Source organism: Archocentrus centrarchus, chromosome 3 (genome assembly GCF_007364275.1).
Source record: "Archocentrus centrarchus isolate MPI-CPG fArcCen1 chromosome 3, fArcCen1, whole genome shotgun sequence".
NCBI classification, from domain to species: domain Eukaryota; kingdom Metazoa; phylum Chordata; class Actinopteri; order Cichliformes; family Cichlidae; genus Archocentrus; species Archocentrus centrarchus.
In genome coordinates this window covers 19,139,796-19,159,650 of record NC_044348.1, presented here as the reverse complement: position 1 = coordinate 19,159,650, position 19,855 = coordinate 19,139,796, and the positions used below count along the sequence as shown (strand labels likewise).

The following is a 19,855-nucleotide window of genomic DNA, read 5'->3' as shown; positions in this document are numbered from 1 at the left end:
AAAGGATGATTAAGGGTGAACGTAAGGCTCTTCAGTTTATTGAGAATGCACAGATTTGTCAGCACATGCTACACTGCAAGGGCAACAACTGTTCATGTGTCCTCCAAGTAGACCGGAAGATGATATAATACACTACACTACTCGTCTGTCGTGTTTGCAGCTGTCTGTGTGTGCATCCACAGTTACAACATGCATTGGACTCATTAGTCTAAAATGTATTACTATAATTTTGCACAGGATTTTCTCAATGACTCGACTTTTTAAAAGGGATTAAACAAGGCTGGAACATGTGCATCTGCAGTACTTGATATCATTTAATGGCTCTCTGCAGCTTTGTGAACTGTGGTGATTCACCCGTTGATCTGCTGCCTGCAGGAGTCTTCCAGCCTGTGATTGGTTTCTCATTTCCACACTCCAATCAACAACAAGCTGGTCTATTTAAATTTCCTATGAATGTATTCAGTAACTTACTTTCTCCAGATGCATGCCAGCAGTTAGTTTGATTTCTCTTTTCGCAGTTTTAATTCAAAGGATTTAACAAATACTGTTTAAACTGTTTAAGAATGAAAGTCATTTTTATACATAGTCTTTATTTTCAGTGTTTATAGCACAGATGTTGGTTTTTTTTTTATATATATATATATATACTTTTGTTTGATGCTGGACTATGTGACGTGAATGTGATGAATGTGATGATACTTTATTGATCCCACAATGGGGAAATTACAGTTAACAGAACAAACATGGGGAGACAGGTGAACTGTGGACAGGCTGCCCCTCTTCTGGAGGCGCTGCCATTAAAAAGACAGAAACAGTAGTGAAAACATATAGGGATGAGTGAGGAAAAAAATCATCTCATACTTTGTATACATACGCACATACACAGTATAAGGGTAAAAAACCTCTGCGATAGAGCAGAAACATATAGCATATAACAATATATATTTTTGGAGAAATCTAGAGAAATCTAAATATCTATAACAATAGATATTTAAAGTTGGAGATCACTTTGCACCTCATTCTGTTTAAAACACATAGGCTGATTGTTTTGTATGTCGTGTACTTCTGTACATTTGTATCTGCTGTGACTGAAGTATATACCTTGAAAGCATACCTTGAAAACTCAGGTTCAGATAGGCTTGTCTGTATATATATTTGTAACCTGGATAACTTTCATCTTAGACAGACAAGTTAACCAAGTTTAGCCTTGAGGTAGTTTTCATCCTGGATGACCCCCCAAATTGTTACGTCAAATTGTTATGAAAATAAAGCTTTTATTAAAATGGACTCATCTCAAAGAGACAGCTAAGCCACTATATCCACAAAATGCAGGACAACCACAAACTAAAATATCCTGAAAAGAAGAGAATTGTTAACAATTGAAAGTTTTGCATTTTTATTATCAGATACTAGCTATTCACTAGTAGCTTCAAAACACCACCAATCTCACAGTCAAAACTCAGGCAAAGCACACATTACAGCTTACCATTCTCAGCTCTGGTCCACGCAAACTGAGCTCAAGCACCTCCACATCAGCTTTTATAGTATTGGGTGGCTAATTGCTAAGTGGAGCCAGTAGCGTACTGGCTCCTCAGAAGAAAATGGGTGGCGGCTGAGTTCAAGGAGAAACAAGACATACCCACATGCACACTAAGCATGTGACTAAGGCTGTAATAATATACCTACTGGTATTTAAAAAAAAAAAAAAAAAAAAAATCAGTGTTAATAACAGGAGCAGCACAGCTGTGCAGTGGTTAGCAAGGTTGCCACACAGCGAGAAGGTCCTGGGTTCAAATCCAGACTGAGGTCTTTCTTTGTGGAGTTTGAATGTTCTTCCCATGCTTGTAGTACTCTGGCTTTCTCCCACAGTCCAAAAACATGCATGGGTTAGGTTAACTGGTAATTCTAAATTGGCCATAGGTGTGAATGTGAGAGTGAATGGTTTAACATCTGTGTTGGCAACAGATTAGTGACTTGTCCATTGTGTACTCACCTTTTGTCCCATAACAGTTGGGGTAGCCTCTAGCTCCACTACCACCCCCTGACCCTGACCTGGATAAGTGTAAGAAAACAAATAGATGGTGTTAATAACACACTTAATGCAGTTAAAAAAAAGTTGAGATGTTCTTTTTGTACATCGCTCGTATAGTTGTGGATACAGACTGTTTCTATACTTCTTTTTACTAATATTCATTTGCCAAAAAGAGACAAACACACAGCTTACTAATAGCACTATAATTTATTTAAATGTGCTAATCAAAAATATCCAGTGATACAAATGTTTTTCGGTATGATTAGAGACCACACAGGGGTGGGCTGAAACAACAACAATTCAGGCTGCAAAGTTGAATTTTTCAAGTGAAATTTTGTTTTTGTTTTTGTTTTAATCAAGTAGAGAAAATCTGAAATGGTGAAAGCCTTTAATAACACAAACTGTTAGCCTAGGTGGCCTAGTCAACTTTGCAGTCCTGTATTATTTATTGCAAATTTCATCTGTTTCAAATTGAACCTTATTAATAAATGAAAATCATTTTTAATGTCTCAATTTTAACAGGTCTATTTTTAGAGGTCTATTAAAATATTATGGCGTTGGCCACAAATAATTACATGCAACCCAAAATCATCTGCCTCTGACTCATAAGTCTAAGCAAACAGGATTTTCCTCCTCTTAGATTGTAGGATATATCTCAGATCTTCCACAGAGGGTGGTTCTGGCTTTGATACAGCATCATAAGCATGGCAGTCTGTACTTCACAAGGACCGAAGTGGCCTAAACTATGTGTGCACGTGTGTGTGTGTACTTTCATGTGTGACACTAAGCTCGTAAGCTGTGGGCTTATCAAACGGCTCAGATAGCTCCTTCTCTGTCTCTCAGTCTTTGAAGCCACAGGAACAAGAGGGTCCACGGATGTGCTTACTGAATGGCTGAGAAAATCTTGAAAAATATCCCAGTTCCTTTTTCTTCTAAACACTCAGTTGCTGGCTGTAAGTGAGAAAGTCCCCCTAATTATTAACTGGTACACTTTCTATCACAGAAGGGTGATAGAAAGTATACCAGTACTGTAGCTTTCTGTTTCAATCCCATTTTTTTTTTAACCATCTTTTTCTTTTCATTTTTTTTTCCATCTCATCAATAAAGAGAATGAAAGAGAACACTAAGATTAAAAACTAACCAAGATTACTTAGCAATTTCTTTCATATAGAAGGATCTTGATCTATTTTGAAATACCCTAGTCCTTGCGTCCTCAACAAAAGCAGATTTCTCCAAAAAGTAGTTGTCGTCCACATAATTCATACTAATCAGTGTATCAAGTCATTTGCCCTTTTCTACTTTTACTGTGTTACTCCTTAACAGTTCTTTATATGTTGAGGCAAACCTTCTTAAATTAAAGCTAAGACTCAGCACTTAACGCAGTATCCAGAAATTTATTCTAAACTGAATGTCCCGAGCATTTAAAAAAAACCCAAAACATTTCATTAACTGTCTCAATGATAAACAATCCTAAATGCTCACTGTCTGGTTTGTGTACAGACATCTTCAAGTTCCATTATTTACCGTGAATATCACTTTGACTGCCCTCTTCTTTCTCTGTTCCACCGAGTGGAACTAGCATCTGTTCATTTCTCCTTCATGTATCTGAGCAGGAGTTTCATTCACCTCCTAAAATAATGACATTTGTAATTTCACACTTTCTCTCGTGCACACATGCAAACACACTCTCTCACACGCACACACAAAATTGTGTTTCCATCACTGTAGAGGATATTACATTGACTTGCATTAATTTCCTGGAGACTTATCCTAACTTTAATCATAACCACTGCTTGCCTAATCCTTACATTCACTGTTAAAGTTCATTATGAGGACTTGCTTTTTGTCCCCCAGAAAGGAGCCGTCCCCCCACAATGTCACTATGTAAAAAGACTTATGTCCCCACAACATGAGTAATACAAGTATGCACACACATAGCACATCCAGTTAAAACTGGGGATAGAGTGTGTGCTTGGTGAGACACACAGAATTAAGTTCACTTTGAGGCTGAATGGTTAATATGGGTCAGGGGTGATAATCTGATTAAAATGCAACGACACAGAGTGCAGACTGACTGTAGACAGTGATGTGGTGGTGTGGGTGTGGGGCTGGCGTTTGTCAGGTTGGCTGTCTGACAATGTCGGCGCACTCCCTCCTTCATCAGATGAGACAAAAGCCAAAGTCTTAATGCTGAATTATCCATTTGTTATATTAACTGGTAGCATGAAGCGTATGTCTTTTCAGACTGCTAAAATGTATTGGGCTCAATTGTTGATGTACCATATTGAAAGTTAGTTATAATCAAATAAAGGCTGAGCAATATTTTTCTTTTTAATATACCCTTTTTAATGTTTCTCATGAATTACAGAAAATAGAACAGTGAGTCTCTATATTTCATTTAGAAGTTTACATGCAGAGCTTCTCTTCCTTTGCCGTACATGCAGCCAGCAGGAGCAGCTATTATCAACATACGGTTGAGCCGGTTGTTGCTGACAGGCAGGCTGTCAAGGAAACAAGCTGCATAGCACTAGTTGGAACATTAACATCTTACCCACATCAACACCTGCTCACGAAGTAACATCAAATAACTAGAAGCCATTTCACTCCTACGCTCTCACCTTTTACACAGAAACCAATCTTATTGTGACAGGAGACCAACAGCTTATGTTGTAATTTTATTTTTAGTACTTTAAAAGTTAAAGGGAGGATTTAAATGGTTGAGTATTTATGTAATGTAGTATACAGTTACATGTATGTACCATATGTAAGCTGAATATATAAAGTTTCTCTCAAAAGTAAAATTTTGTTAGATGCTGTGGTGTGTTACTCTGGTTGAAGAGCCACATCTCTGAAACTCCAGTTCTCAGGCTCCGTTAACTGTAAGGATACAAAAGGAACTCTTGCAATCCCCGTGCTAGTCGTTTTTTCTGTGGTCTGGGCATTGCAATAAAAAATAATGATGTACCTAGTGGATATCCAGTTTGACTCTAAGGATTTGGAACCTATATTTAAGCTTTTTTCTTCCCAGCCATTCCTCTTCTGTTAGTTGAGAATGTAATAGACATATTTTCTTCTTCTTTCTCTTCAGATCATGAAGGAAGTTTGTCGGGCTTTGGGTAATGCCGCTGCTGATGACAGTAAATTACTATTGCTCAGTTCGGTGGGGACTGTTTTCTGCAGTGGCCTGGAGCCATCCTACCTGATAGGGCGTCTGTCCACTGACCGCAGGAAAGAGAGCAGCCGCATCGCAGATGCTGTACGGTAAGAGGAAGTCATTCCACTACAGACAGCAGCTCTTTTGTGTATTACCATTAGTCTTGATAGAGTTGCTACTGATCATACTGTGATCCCTTTAGGGACTTTGTGTTGGCATTCATCCACTTCAAGAAACCCATTGTGGTGGCAATAAACGGCCCTGCTCTGGGCTTAGGAGCATCCATCCTGCCACTGTGTGATGTGGTATGGGCCAGTGAGAGGGCCTGGTTCCAAACTCCATGTGCAGCCCTGCACCTCACTCCCTCTGGATGCTCCTCTTACACCTTCCCCCAAATATTGGGTGTTGCTCTTGTGGGTCCCATCAAAATAAGGTTTTAGCAGATTCCACTTGATGTAATGTGATTCCACCTAAAGCATTTTTCCCCCCTTCATTCCAGGCCAATGAGATGCTTTTCTGTGGAAGAAAACTCACAGCACAAGAAGCATGCAGTCGGGGGCTTGTGTCGCAGGTCTTCTGGCCAACCACATTCAACCAAGAGGTGATGCTGCGTGTGAAGGAAATGGCGTCTTGCAGTGCAGTGGTAAGTCTTCATCTATGCAAACAGAGAGCAAAAGTGTCTCTTGAGGATAATGAAGTAACACTTTCCCCTTTTCATGTGTGTTTGAAAGGTCTTAGAAGAGTCTAAATGCCTGGTGAGGAGTATTCTCATGTCAGTCCTGGAGGAAGTGAATGAGAAGGAGTGTCAGATGTTGAAGCAGCTATGGTGTTCAACTAAAGGACTAGAGGCACTCTTCAGTTACCTGCACAACAAGACATATGAAAAGTAACCATCACACCACAGAAATTAAAGATGCTCGGTGTGGGTATGAAGCTTATTTACAGAGGGAGATCAGGTTGGCAATGCTGTGGTCTCAAACTCATTAAGGGCCTTTATTACCATCCATCAGCAGGTGGATCCTTTTGATTTCTTTTTGCATCTCTAACACAAATTAAACTTCACCATGATCATTTTTATAAAGGAGTTTGTTTTGTTTTTTAAATTGGACCCCCAGTTTACCAGACTTCCACTCTCTATGCTGTGATCTTTCTCTTTGAAATGCCCAAAGAGCAAAGGGCCAATTGTGCATTGCTTAAGCGCAGGGAGGTACAGAGTATTTCTGTACATATGTGAGATTTAATCATCAAGATGTATGAAATAATAAATGTATTTCTGACTGCACATGACAGAGTGATGATAATATATAAAATATTAATATATATTTATTTCAAGTGTGTTTTAAAAAAAAGAAAAAGTTGCTTTATGTACATAGGATGCATTTTGCAGGATTTTTCTTTTTGTCTCTTACTGTTTTTGAATTGAAGTGTAAACCAAAGCTTGCATGAGGACACAGTTGCTTGCTCCTTATCATGCACATTCCCTCCTATTTGTATGGACTATATGTGGGGGGGGGGGGGGGGGGGGGGGGGGGGGGGGGGGGGCGTACACAGATGCGCATAAACATTAGTGGATCAGTTTTAGTGACTGCTCAAAACATAAAAGATCATGAAGCAGTGTGGAAATTTTTCCTCACGATTATATTTTCATACATAAAGATCTTTATTAAGGAGAACATTTCTGTTTGCTTACATTATTATAATTGTCTGTTAGGAAAAATGTCATTGTTCCTTTTAAATGAAATAATTCTTTTGGTCATTTCCATCCTTTTTATTTTTACAAATAGTCTCACAAAGGCCAGGATTTCAATTTTTGCAAATCCAAAGAAAAAAACAAAACAATCAAACCGAGGAGACCAGAGGCTATTTAGTGTGAATGCTAGCACTAAATAGTAATGCTAAAAGTAACTCACCGCAATTAGCACACGGAAGACTTGGTGATGAATCGGATCCAAATTTGTTTTACATATGGTACCCTCACGTGCAGCACTGTAGTGGTTCATATGTAAAGTATGCGCTCCAGTTATTAATGTGGATCATCATTACATGAAATGTGTGAACGTTCTTAAAAATAAATAAACCAGAATGATCATGGTTTTTCTTAGGTGTGTATTTTTAGGGCACAGAAGAGATGAAAATATCTGGATTCTCGAGCGTCTTCAGATGTTGAACAATATTGTAGGAACGGAACATTTGTGTCGCTGGAGTCCACTTCCTGTCCTTACCTGCATGTGATGATTCAAGGGTTCAAGAAGTTTTATATTCTGTATTATATTTAGGGATCTATTTTGTTTTACCAAAATGTAAATGTGTCCAGGTCTGTGTAAATTTTTTAAAAATGTGTCCATTTTGCAGTTAATAATAATAATAATAATAATAAGATATATATATATATGTAGACTGTTTTCTGTAACTAATTGCATGTAATATACTGTAAATGTGCTGCCTGTCTGAATTTCTTGTATTTCAGGGTATGTTTTGTACCAGCATTGTAAGTATTGTTAGAAATGTTGCTGTTTATTTTTGTATTTATTTTAGATAACTGTTGTGCCATGCCATGTGGTTTACTTTGCTCCAGAGGCACCCCGGCTTCCTTAACCACTTTTCCTAGATTATTGCCCCCAGCACAAAAGAAAAAAGTGAATTAGCGAAATAGGCCGAGATAAATAGACTCATACTTCATGACCAAAATGTTAACACTATTGCCACTTGAAATATATGATTTACAAATCGAGAAGTCATAAATGATCAAAGGTGTGTGGGATCATTTACTTTACACTGTTTTGCTAAGCTTTGTGAGTATGAACTAAAGTCTGTGGTATGAACTGATTTGTGATGTTTATATAAGATTTAATGCAACATGAGATTGTAAAAGGACTTTGTGGTCATTGATTTGCAGGGACACTCAATGGTTTAAGTTGGTTTTTGTTTTTAAACAAAAATAATGTCACACTTAATTCAATCAAAAACCGTTGTAGTCGCATTAAGTTATTTCATAAATACTGTGCGGGGACAGTGATTCATTTAACAAAATCCAAATTGCCATGTACTCAGGTTTCTGTACAAAAACTTCATTAAGCTCATTAGATCGATGAAAGGAGTCTGCCTTTACTTCCACTGTATTACTCATCTGATGGTAGACAATTTATATAGCTTGATTGGCTTTGGACACAAGAGATGTAATGTGGCTACTGTACAGCATCAATGAACGCAAATCACTCAGGTCTGCTGAGCGTTAGTCACACCCATCATTTGAGGGTTTTACTGTATTTATTCATTTATTTATTTAGTAAAATATCAAATCTATTTCGGTGTCCCCTTGGATAGAAAAGGAATTTCTTTGCTTTCAAAACATTTGGAGCTACTGGGGTTTCTTTTAAAATCCAGACCCAAATTCCCACTTCAGCATGGGTTTGAAGTGTGCTTGATGAAAATATTTGAAGTAGATCAGTTATAACTTGCTCCATTATTTATTAAAAATGAGTTTGTTTTTAAATGCATATATCTACTTATGTATTTTTTTTCTCCCTATGCTGTTTGAAAGCACACCTTGGGGTGCCTTATAATTTAAATGTTTGTCAAAGATTGATTCATACATTGTGATGAGTAGAATGAGCTGCTTCAAATAAAGAAACAATACTTTGACAACATGTTTTTAAATATGTACAAACACAAAGCATCTGCCTGTAGTTTCCACAGCTAACCTAACCTTACTCAAGAGAACCTCAACACAATTATGCTGTGGTTGTACTTACCAAACAATGACTGACACCGATCATTTTATCACAGAAATGCACAGAAGTTGCATGCATTATTAGTCAACTTCTTTATGCTCCTCTCAAGACCTTCAACACTGTCTCACATTATTGTGACACCATGTTAAAGCAAGAATGGATTCTTAAATTAACTCATAATTTCACTTTATTTGAAAGGAATTAATGTTGAATCAATATGATTCCTCATTCTAACAAACATTCAATGATTATTGTTGTATGTTAATGCAGAGTAATCCTCACCATGGGCTTCTGCAGTGTTCCGCTCCAACAGATGGAAAAAAAAAAAATACCCAAACTTTAATCTTCCATCTCAAGTACAGTACTGTGAAAAAATATTTGCCCTCTTTCTAATTTCTTGTTTGTTTTTTTTTAACATTTTCAGATTATCAAAATTCATCTTAAGCAGGGGCACCTGGGTGGCTTAGTGGTGAAGCCGGTGACCACATTGCGGCGCGGGCAGCGTGGGCTCGAGTCCCGGCCCGTCGCCAGCTTGCCTGCATGTCTTCCCCTGTATCTTTGCCCCATTTCCTGTCTCTCTCCACTGCCCATAAAACCTGCTGTGGCCAAAAATGCAAAAAAAAAAAAAAATTATCTTAAGCAAAGATAACCCAAGGAAGTACAAAATGCAGTTTTTAAATGATAATTTATTAAGGGGAAGAAAAAAAAAAACCTACCTGGCCTTGTGTGAAACAGTAATTGCCCTCTAAACCTAATAACTGGTTGTGCCACTCTTGGCAGCAAGAACTGCAATCAAGTGTTTGTAATAGCCGGCAATGAGTCTTTCACATTGCTGTTGAGGACTTTTAGCCCACTCTTCTTTGCAGAATTGTTGTTCAGCCACATTGGAGCGTGGCCTGTTTAAGGTTGTGCCAAAGCATCTCAATGGGATTCAAATCCAGACTGTGATTAGGCCACTCCAAAACCTTCATATTGTGTTGGGTTTTTTGGAGCCATTCAGAGGTGGACTTCCTGGTGTGTTTCAGATCATTGTCCTGCTGCATAACACCACATGAGCTTGAGCTTCAGGGCACAAACTGATTGCTGTATATTCTCTTTTACGATTTTCTGGTAGAGCAGAATTCAATTCAGTTTCCTCAATTACAGCAAGTCATCCAGGTCCTGAAGCAGCAAAGCAGCCTCAGACCATCACACTACCACCACCATGTTTGAGTTGGTATGATGTTTTTATGAAATGGTGTGTTAGCTTTATTTCAGATGTAACAGGACTGAAACCTTCCAAAAAAAATTTCCAACTTTTGTCTCATCAGTCCACAGAATATTTTCCCAAATTTTAAAGATCATTTTCTCCTTGGAACTCCCCCATGGATGCCATTTTTGCCCAGTCCCTTTCATATTGTTGAATCACGAACTCTGACCTTAACTGAACTCAGTGAGGCCTGCAGTTCTTTAGATGTTCCGATCTTCTTTTGTGACCTCCTGGATGAGCTGCAGATGTGCTCTTGGAGTGATTTTGGTAGGTTGGCCACTCCTGGGATGGTTCACCACTAACTGATCCAACTTTTCTCCATTTGTGGATAATGGCTCTCACTGTGGATCATTCAAGTCCCAAAACCTTAAAAATGGTTTTGTAACCCTTTCCAGACTGACAGACGTCACTGACTTTGTTTCTTAGCTGTTTCTTTAGATTGTGGCATGCGTTGTTTTTGAGATCTTTTAGCCTCTTTGTCAGACGAGTTCTATTTAAGTGATGATGTGGGTGTGGCTAGTGAATTTTTTCCCCCCAAAAATGTGATGAATCAGTTTATTCATGCTTTAATAAGGGGGGCAATTACTTTTTTCATATGGGGCCAGGTAGGTTTGGATAGCTTTTTTTTTTTTCCTAACAAATGAAACCATCATTTAAAACCTGCATTTTGTATTTACTCAAGTTATCTTTGTCTATTATTAAATTTTGAGTGATATGAAACATGTGTGACAAACATTCAAAATAAAAAATAAAATTAAAAAAAATCAGGAAGGGGGCAAATACTTCAAGCACTATAGCAGACTGTGTTTTTATGTTGACCTGCATGTTTTGCTAACACTTCAAGTTTTAGTCTGTGCGCATGATAAAGCTACAAATGCATTCAGAGTTTCCATGCAAGCTTAACCAAGCTTACACACATCTCTAAACTTTAAAAATAACAGTAATAAGGAATAACATGGTCATTTTACCATCTTGTTCTTGGCGATGCACACCAGTAAATGGTAATATTACCCACACTGCTTAAAAAGAGACAATTCTTCATCTGTCCTGACATAAAGTCAGCTGAGAAAGCCTGGTACACAGTGTCATGCTCAATTCAGTGTGCCAAATTCTCATTAAGTTTAACTTGCACTGCAAGTGGCACAGTTGCAGTAAAATGTCCCTTAAAGATGCTCTTTGGGTCCTTCTTTCAGCCTCCTCTTCATCTCTATTGCATGCTGTTTGCTGCGCTCTCGCTTTTCCAGTCTCTGTTGAATGGTAAGGAAACAAATTAATTTAAAATAAAACAAACCATCTTTAATAAAAAAGATTGTTGTGCCTTATTCGCAAGTGGAGAAAAAAAAAAAACCTGACAGACCTCTTTCTTAAGACACTGTCGCATGGCACGGTCCAGGTCATTACACGTGCCAAAGAACTTAAGGACATTGTGCTGATGGTAAAAGCAAGCAAGATTTTTACATTTCTATGCATATTTAGCACAGAGAAATAGTCAAATCTGAGGCTGGCTTACCTCTTTGTGGCAGTGCCTCAGCTGATTTATTAGTTCATTACACTCATCTGTGTGCAGGTGAGGTGACAGGTCAGGGTGCATTCTGAGTTAAGGATGTACTGAACCACTGCAGAAGTACTGAAAAGCAACAAACAAGAGGGGAACTGAGGATATGCTCGCATCTATAAAATGTCTATGAATAGTGGGACACCTTAGAGGTTATAATTTAAAGACCAGTTTATGATGATATAATGCTTCACTTTATATACAGTACATTAACACTTCAATCAATAGCATGTCCTCAAAAGGATACTAACGCCTCCCCATCCCTCCCCATCCTGATGTGTCATAGTGATGAGAGAGATTGTTTTGTTTTTTTTTTTTCCAGTGGACACTTACCTGCAGGCACAGAGAGAATAAGATTGTGTCCAATGTAGCACCATGACAGTGTACACCACCTACATTTACTCTGGGATTATGTTATCAAGCCTAGATTTTGTACTGCGTATGTAATAGTCCAGTATTAGCAAAGCTCATCATAAACTATCAGCTGAATTTAACTTACCAGTGCAAAGGCTGTATCACCTGAGAGGTTTCCAAGCACACCTGGGTAATGGTCACTGCTCGCTAACTGCTAGGTCTCAGCTAGCATAACAAAAAGGTGAACTTATACAACCACTAAACAACTGCAGAGGTTTTCGCGTCTGTTTCCACTGTACAACAACGCTACAAGTCACTCACGCCTTTTAGTTTGGACTAACTGAGCGGTACTAGTGCAATCACCGGTTTAACCTACAAGAAATTATAATCTAGACGTGCCTCCCTGTTACAAGATGGAAAGCTTACGTCACTTTTTCGCGACAGCGATTTGAGTGACAAGAGTCGAGGGCGAATCGGAGCCCGCGGTTTTCTTTGGCTTCACCAATGTAATGTGTGGACGTTTGTTTCAGTCAGCGACTGAAAAACACGTTTTTGCTATCCTTAAGTCAACATTTCCAGTTATTATCTCAAACTTTCGAATTAGTGATTAGAAATTTCAGCTTTAAAAAAAAAAAATCACTTTCGAGTTATTTTCTCAGCATTTTGAATTGGAAGTCTCAGACCAACCCGAACCCTAACCCCATCCCATTTCCCCTACTCCTCCCTTTTCTCTTTCCTAACCTTGACAATTTCTTTTTTTCCCTGTCGCCTTTATTATCCCCGACCCCGACCCCACGCCCTCACAATCATTTCCCCAAATTTAATTACAAAGAAAGAAAAAAATCCCGTCCCTTGTTCCATTTTCTTAACTTTAACCAGTTTCTCTTATTTATTGTATTCTTTTGTTGTTAAAAAGAAAGGGTGTGACTTTTCGAGAGTGAGACCTGGACAATCTCGTTTATTGAGAGGCAATTGTTCTGTCGAGTCTTAAGACTTTTGAGATTAAAACTAACAGTTTATTTGGATAGTATTATTTTTGTAATATGTAATTCAGAAAATATTCTATTTACTTAGGTGTTTGGTAAACAATTTCCACTGTATAACTTGCATGTTTTTGTTTGTTTGGGGGGGTTGTTTGTTTTGGGGGGGAGGGGTGCCTTTTAGGGGGGAAGGGGGGTCTGTTGTTATGTTTATATAATTTAAACAAATTGAGTGATGGGTTTCACCAATAGATTTTTCTCTCTCTAATTGTTTCCAGCTTGTTCAACTCGTTTTCTATTTCACTTGTTCTTTCAATTAAAGTTTTTGTGATAGATAGATAGATAGATAGATAGATAGATAGATAGATAGATAGATAGATAGATAGATAGATAGATAGATAGATAGATAGATAGATACTTTATTGATCCCACAAGGGAAATTATTATGCTACAGCAGCAAGAAAACAGTACAATCTACAATAAATAACAAAGTGAGAGTAGAAGTGCCACAGGCACAGAGTGCAAAACTATATATAAGATCGCACAGCCCAGGGAGTCCAACCACTACAGACTTGTGGCCCTGACTTCTCACCTGATGAAGACCATGGAGAGGCTCATCCTTCATCACCTCCGCCCACTGGTGAGCTCAGCGCTGGACCCCCTGCAGTTCGCCTACCAGCCCGGCATTGGGGTGGACGATGCCATCATCTACCTGCTGCACAGATCCCTCTCTCACCTAGAGCAGGCAGGAAACACTGTGAGGGTCATGTTCTTTGACTTCTCCAGTGCTTTCAACACCATCCAGCCTGCACTCTTGAGAGGGAAGCTGGAGGGAGCCGGAGTAGACAGTCAGCTGACGGCATGGACCATCGACTACCTCACCAACAGACCACAGTATGTGAGGTGCCATGACTGTATGTCTGATGTGGTAGTCTGCAGCACGGGGGCGCCACAGGGCAAGGTCCTCTCACCCTTTCTGTTCAGTCTGTACACCTCAGACTTCAGGTACAACTCGGACCACTGCCACCTACAGAAGTTCTCAGATGATACGGCTATCATTGGATGTGTATCAGATGGGAACGACCAGGAATACAGGGGCGTCATCAGTGACTTTGTCGGCTGGTGTGAGAACAACGCACTCCAAATCAACGCCAGCAAGACGAAGGAGATGATCATAGACTTCAGGAGGAAGCCACCCCCTACAGCACCGGTGAACATCCAGGGAAAGCATATTGAGACAGTGGTCTCCTACAAATACCTGGGTGGATGTTAGCAAAGCTAAGGCAATGGCAAAGCTGACATCCATCATGAACAACCCCCATCACCCTTTGCATGAGACCGTGGGTGAGCTGAGCAGCTCCTTCAGTCAGAGACTGAAACATCCTCACTGCAGGAAGGAGCGCTTTCGCAGGTCATTCATCCCAACAGCAGTTAGACTGTACAACACTTCATAATGTCTTGAGTCACTTGGACACTTTACCTCCTCTGCCATCACTTTATCCTTACAGTCCAGATACATTTTATTTATTACACTCACCCATATAATGCATACCGTGTATGCTGTGTACCTTACCGGCTACAAATGTATATAATATTTTGATATCTGTATATAGTGTTTTGATGTGTGTGTATATGTGTGTATATGTACATGTGTGTATTGACTATATATTTTCTGTATATAGTGCTTATGTATATGTGTATAGTGTTTTTCTATTTTATTTTATTCTATTCTATTTTTAGTTTTCTGTACTGAGCTGCTGTAATGCGCAAATTTCCCTGTCGTGGGATCATTAAAGTTTTATCTTATCTTATCTTATCTTATCTTATACATATACAATAAAAACAAAATAAATAAAATATATAAATGTAGGTAAAGAAGGTTAATAGTAATTCTGACATTTTTCATTAATAATTTGCATTAATAAATAATATGTACACCAGAAATATGAATATGAATATGTACACTAGGAATCTGAAAGATAGCTGCAAGAAGATATAATACGGAAATATGTGTATGGGATCTTATGTCCTCCTGACAGGTGTGTTAACCTGTCACAGAGAGAAGAGCTATTATACAGTTTTATAGAGAACGGTAGGAATGATTTCCTGAAGCGTTCTTTATTGTTTTGGGCTTTGTTATTTGTTTGTTTGTTTGTTTTTATTTTCTTATTTTTATTTTGGGGAATGGGGAAATTATAATAATCTTTTATAAATAAATAGTGCCCATGCTGTAAGTAAAATAGCTAATCTAATCCCAACCATAACCCTAATTTGGGGTTATTATGTCGAAAATTATAATAGTTTTCCATAGTTCCATAATAATGCGTGCTGCATGCGCTTTTTGTATCTCACAATTAATTTCTCTCAGCGACTGTAACTAATAATTCATGTGGGGTTCTTACATTTAAGTAGAGTTTTGAATCCAGGAGTTGTGTGTTTAATTTGTGGTTATGTACTTTTGGATAATTCAGTACAGAACAGTGGTTAGAAGAATAGACTGTATTCAGTCATCTTTATATACAGAGTCAGACTCGGTATAAGCATTATTGTTACTGTATAGCCTACAGTATGTGGGTATTAGGAGCAGTCACAATGGTTCTTAAAATAGTAATGTCACTCCAACACAGCAGAGGGCGCTAAAGGAAGCGTGTGAGCCCTTCTGATTGGTAGATTCGTGTGCTTTTATTCTGGGCGGTTTGTTTGGAATTGGCTGCAATGTGTGTTGTAATGCAAGCTAGGCGGATTAAGTAGTTTAATCAAACTCAGACCATCTTTTCATTTCGTTTACTATTATAGGAAGCATGGATAACATTGCTAAACGCTTACTACAGCGACTCGTAAGACGGATACCGAGTCAAATGCTAAAAACAACGCTGGATAAGTGGAGCCGTTTGTCGGCGGCGCAGCGGCAGTCTGTGGATTATACCGAATCAAAAGGGGCGTTAACAGAAAAACTGCTTGCCATTTGCGAGGTATTTGTTGTTGTTGTTTTTTTATGCAGTATAAGTTATTATTTTTTCTGTGTATTCAATATACGTTGTGTAAAATGGCCAACGCTCCGTCTCATTAAAAAAAAAAAAAAAGAATATTTTTGGATTTAGCGTCGTTGCTGTGGCTGCTCTGTAACTCGGTCATTTTCTTCACAGGAAAATGAATTGACGGTTAAACACATAGCAGAACTGGAGATGATACGTAAGTCGAGCGAAGTTATTTTGTCAGTTCTACCGTGGTGATGACGCTTTTACAGTCCAGTAACACTGCCTGTGTCGTTCTGGATTCATACAGATGTCATTGAGAATCCCACCCTGGGCATGTGGTATACCTTCCAACTCATGGACCCTGAAGGTACGCTGAAGCAGTAACCTTTCGTGTCATCCAGGGCAGCAATCCTGTAACATTTTGAACTGGCCAAATATTGAAGCTGCTGGAGTTTCTGGGCTTTTTTTTTTTTTGCAGGTTGAAAGCTTAATTTATGAGTCACCCGCTGGAGGATAAATCTGAGCGTACTATTAAACCAGCATTGTCCTTTTGTAGCTAAACCATTTCACTCAGTTCTGCGCATCTTTATCGCAATTTCACTACAGGACGCAATTTCTTTTTTTTTTCTTAAAATTAAAGTCGACATTAGATAATTGGTAGTCGTGAATGTGGGCTTTTAGAACTTAATCAATATTTGCGATGGATTTTAATTTCTGCAGCATTTGGTTTTAAGTATATTCATCATTATTTTGTTTTCCAGATGATGCTCACTCTGTAGAGCTGACGCAGTTCAAGGAACAATTTAAATCCCACCTCAGTGAGCTAATAAAAACGTAAGCCGTATATTCCTCCTTATTTACACCAAAATAAAAAATCCAACTTTTAAATTGCTGCACCAACAAATTACACTTCATGTGCTTCTCTGTTAACACCCTACATTAAAAGCCTGTTTTCTCTTTAAATAAAGGTGTCAGTCAAAATCAAGAAGCACACAGATGAGGCTGTGTGGATTCGAATTGCATGGGGAGACGCCTTTTCTCGGCCCAACCACCTGAAACCCACATATGTCGTTCACTATCTTCAAACCCCGTATGTCTTTGTGACCAGCCTAACTTCAAAACAAAAGCCTCTGTTATCCCAAGTAAGGATGAGTTCTGCATTGACATTGTTTGTGTAGTTTCCAGGGTTTTTTATTTTGGTTTTTGGGTGTCTTTCAATTCTGCTTTAACGGAGTGTATTTGCTTTGCAGGCTTTGATTCTTTCCACCAGATACCAGGATATTAAGGATGCTGAGCTCCATGGAAGGAAGCTCACTGCCATCAGAGACTTGCTGATGAAGCAATATCTACAAGTATGCCTTATATTTTCCTTTTTTCTTAGTTTCTTAGATGTTGTGTGGCTGTATGCAGTGTTTTCACCTTTAAATTACTTCTTTAGAAAATAACATAGAAAATAGAAAAAATAAGTGGAAGTTTGCTATGACTTTTTTTTTCTTAAATTCATTTAGGTGTTTCCCACCAGGTTTCCCAGCCCTCTCGCAGAAAGAAATCAAGCTGTCTCAAGTATGTTTTGAAACTCATTTGGCTCTCTTGAAGCCACTATATTTATTTATTTATTTTATTTTTGTATATTGAGCAATGTATTAAAATTTCTGAATGCTTGTTTGTTATTTATACATACAGACCTTCATGTAGAAAAAGAACAAGCTGAGTCTGTAGCAAACAGACAGCAGATGGCCTGTGAGGCCTTTGGTGATGGGGTGTTACCTCAGCTACAGTCCGCAGTTTACAAGGTAGACCGACACCCAGACTAAATAAAAGAAGTGGAATATCTAACTTGTTTCACTGCTTCAAAGATTCAGAAGTTAACATCTATGGTGTAATGTTTTTTGTTTGTTTGTATGTTTTGTTTTCCCCCAGCTGGAAACAAAATTCAGAGATCACACCAATAAGACCATGACCGAGCGGGGTGAGCCATTCAGATGTGTTGTGAAATTTGCAAGCACCAACCTCCTGGAGTCACTCAGACACTCTGCATCCTCAGGTACAGAAAATGTAATAATCACAGCTATGAAAGTAATTATTCACACATTTGGAAAATAGTTATGTTACTGTAACGTGGTATGTCACTGAACAATGTAGAATAATTTCAGTACTGCAACTCTGCAAGTATCCACAAGAGGGCGCCCAAACCCTAGAGGAAATGTTCATATAGTAACACTTTTACACCATAAACTATGTCACAATATTCATAATACTGCTGGATATGGAATACTTCCCAAAGGAAATTTGTTTTTATTTTTAAATATTGTGCCTCTGAACCCTCCTCACTTTTCAAACCTTTGAGAACTTCCCAGTTCTTCTGTGGGTGGAGATGGGAGACAGTTCTATTCTCAGCTATGAGACAGCATAAAACCTGATCCTCATTTTGTCTTTATATTTTCTTTAATGGCATCATAAAAATAAACCATAGCATCTAAATCTCAAACAGATATTATTTTACTGTATGTACTATGGGAAAATGGGGGGTGGTTTTGATGAAGACGCTCAAAATGTTTCCTTTTTGTGTCATGATTTTTTTTTTTTTCCCCATAAAATAATAAAATGTATATAAGGTATTTTTGTGAGATTAAATTGTGACATGTACAGTTACGATTAACTTTGCCAACATGTCCATAAATTATGATTGCACTCGCTTTAATGGTCGTTTATATTTTTTCTGCTTTACAGGAGTTACTTCCACCCCTGTTACGCCCCTGCTCTCATCTGTTCCCTTAAAAGGAAAAAATTATTTCGTTATCAGAGACAATGGCCCTGGACCCTTGTCACAAGTGCAGCAAGCACAGAAATGACTGACAGACCCTTGATTGAAAGGATTCCCAGTGTGGCCTGTTTTAACTTGTAGCATGCTCAGTCCATTCAGTTTGCTTTTGCTATTCTATAACTGATGTTATTGTTAATACAACTCTCAAAGAGTCATTGCTACTTTGAATTAAGAATCTATTCTTCTTTTTTTCTGTATTGATATATCTAAAGCTGGTAGTTGGCAATTAGTAATTGTCACTGTACTATGTCAACATTGCATATAAAAACTAACTTTTTAATATTCTTGAAGTTTTATTGCATTTTCTGTCATCATACAAATGTGTAATTTTACCTCACATTATTACAAAATGTTCTTCTATGTAGCAATGTCTAAAAGTGACACAGCTAACGATGTGAACCAGCAGTTCACATACACTGGATTTCAAAGTGCATTTAATCTCTCTGTATACAAAACATTTAAAGGGTAGCTTTAAAACAATTTCCAGTTTATTGTAAATGATACTTACAAGCCTATTTAAAGCACCATTAGTCAATGCAATTATTCTCTAGTCCTGGCAGGAGATCTTGTTTGTGCCCATAAAGTATCCTTTTAAAAATACTAAAAATAAATAAACCAAACTGATATTCAGTCAGAGCTGTTGTGGGAATGAAGTACATTTACACAAGTTAAAGATGCTTTAGTAGTTAAAAATGGCTCTGCCAACCACAGTAACCTCTAAATGGGTTAACCAGTAGACTTTTGAAAATACACTTTGGCTGTGCAAAAGTTTTGACTGACATTGCATTGGGTGTGGTGTGAGAACAAAACCCTGATAGGTATATTGGTGTGGCACATACCAGTATAACGGGATCACTCATTAAAAATTGAGGCAGACAACATTTTTGAAAATTGGTCAAATATCCTGTTTTAAATTAATTGGGCCTCATTCATTAAAAATAATAAACAGAACTTCTCATTTCTGAAATAATTCAGGAGTAGAGTTTGCACTGTATACA

General features: G+C 38.1%; 3 protein-coding genes across 3 annotated transcripts in view; 2 read left to right on the top strand and 1 right to left on the bottom strand.

The window, feature by feature from the left end:
- LOC115776194 (chromodomain Y-like protein 2) overlaps nucleotides 1-6,680 on the top strand; it is a 43,428-nt gene extending 36,748 nt beyond the window's left edge. Inside the window, exons 4-7 of the mRNA XM_030723789.1 lie at nucleotides 5,121-5,293; nucleotides 5,389-5,599; nucleotides 5,686-5,829; nucleotides 5,918-6,680. Of these exons, the coding sequence (XP_030579649.1) occupies nucleotides 5,121-5,293; nucleotides 5,389-5,599; nucleotides 5,686-5,829; nucleotides 5,918-6,076 (687 nt within the window). The 3' untranslated portion in view covers nucleotides 6,077-6,680. The remainder of the gene's footprint in view (nucleotides 1-5,120; nucleotides 5,294-5,388; nucleotides 5,600-5,685; nucleotides 5,830-5,917) is intronic.
- A 2,316-nt stretch (nucleotides 6,681-8,996) lies between these two features.
- Nucleotides 8,997-12,506, bottom strand: cmc2 (C-x(9)-C motif containing 2). Its single transcript, XM_030722927.1, has 4 exons — nucleotides 12,221-12,506; nucleotides 11,677-11,793; nucleotides 11,524-11,595; nucleotides 8,997-11,413 (listed from the first exon to the last, which is right to left on the bottom strand). Exons 2-4 carry the CDS (start codon nucleotides 11,755-11,757, stop codon nucleotides 11,330-11,332), a joined length of 237 nt encoding a protein of 78 aa, XP_030578787.1. The 5' UTR covers nucleotides 11,758-11,793; nucleotides 12,221-12,506; the 3' UTR covers nucleotides 8,997-11,329.
- Nucleotides 12,507-15,737: 3,231 nt separating this feature from the next.
- Nucleotides 15,738-19,127, top strand: cenpn (centromere protein N). The gene is given in 10 exon segments (XM_030726083.1): nucleotides 15,738-16,027; nucleotides 16,202-16,247; nucleotides 16,341-16,400; nucleotides 16,795-16,874; nucleotides 17,002-17,175; nucleotides 17,284-17,385; nucleotides 17,542-17,596; nucleotides 17,717-17,826; nucleotides 17,954-18,077; nucleotides 18,764-19,127. Coding segments are annotated over 10 exon segments (1,044 nt in total). The 5' UTR covers nucleotides 15,738-15,856; the 3' UTR covers nucleotides 18,886-19,127.
- Nucleotides 19,128-19,855: the final 728 nt, after the last annotated feature.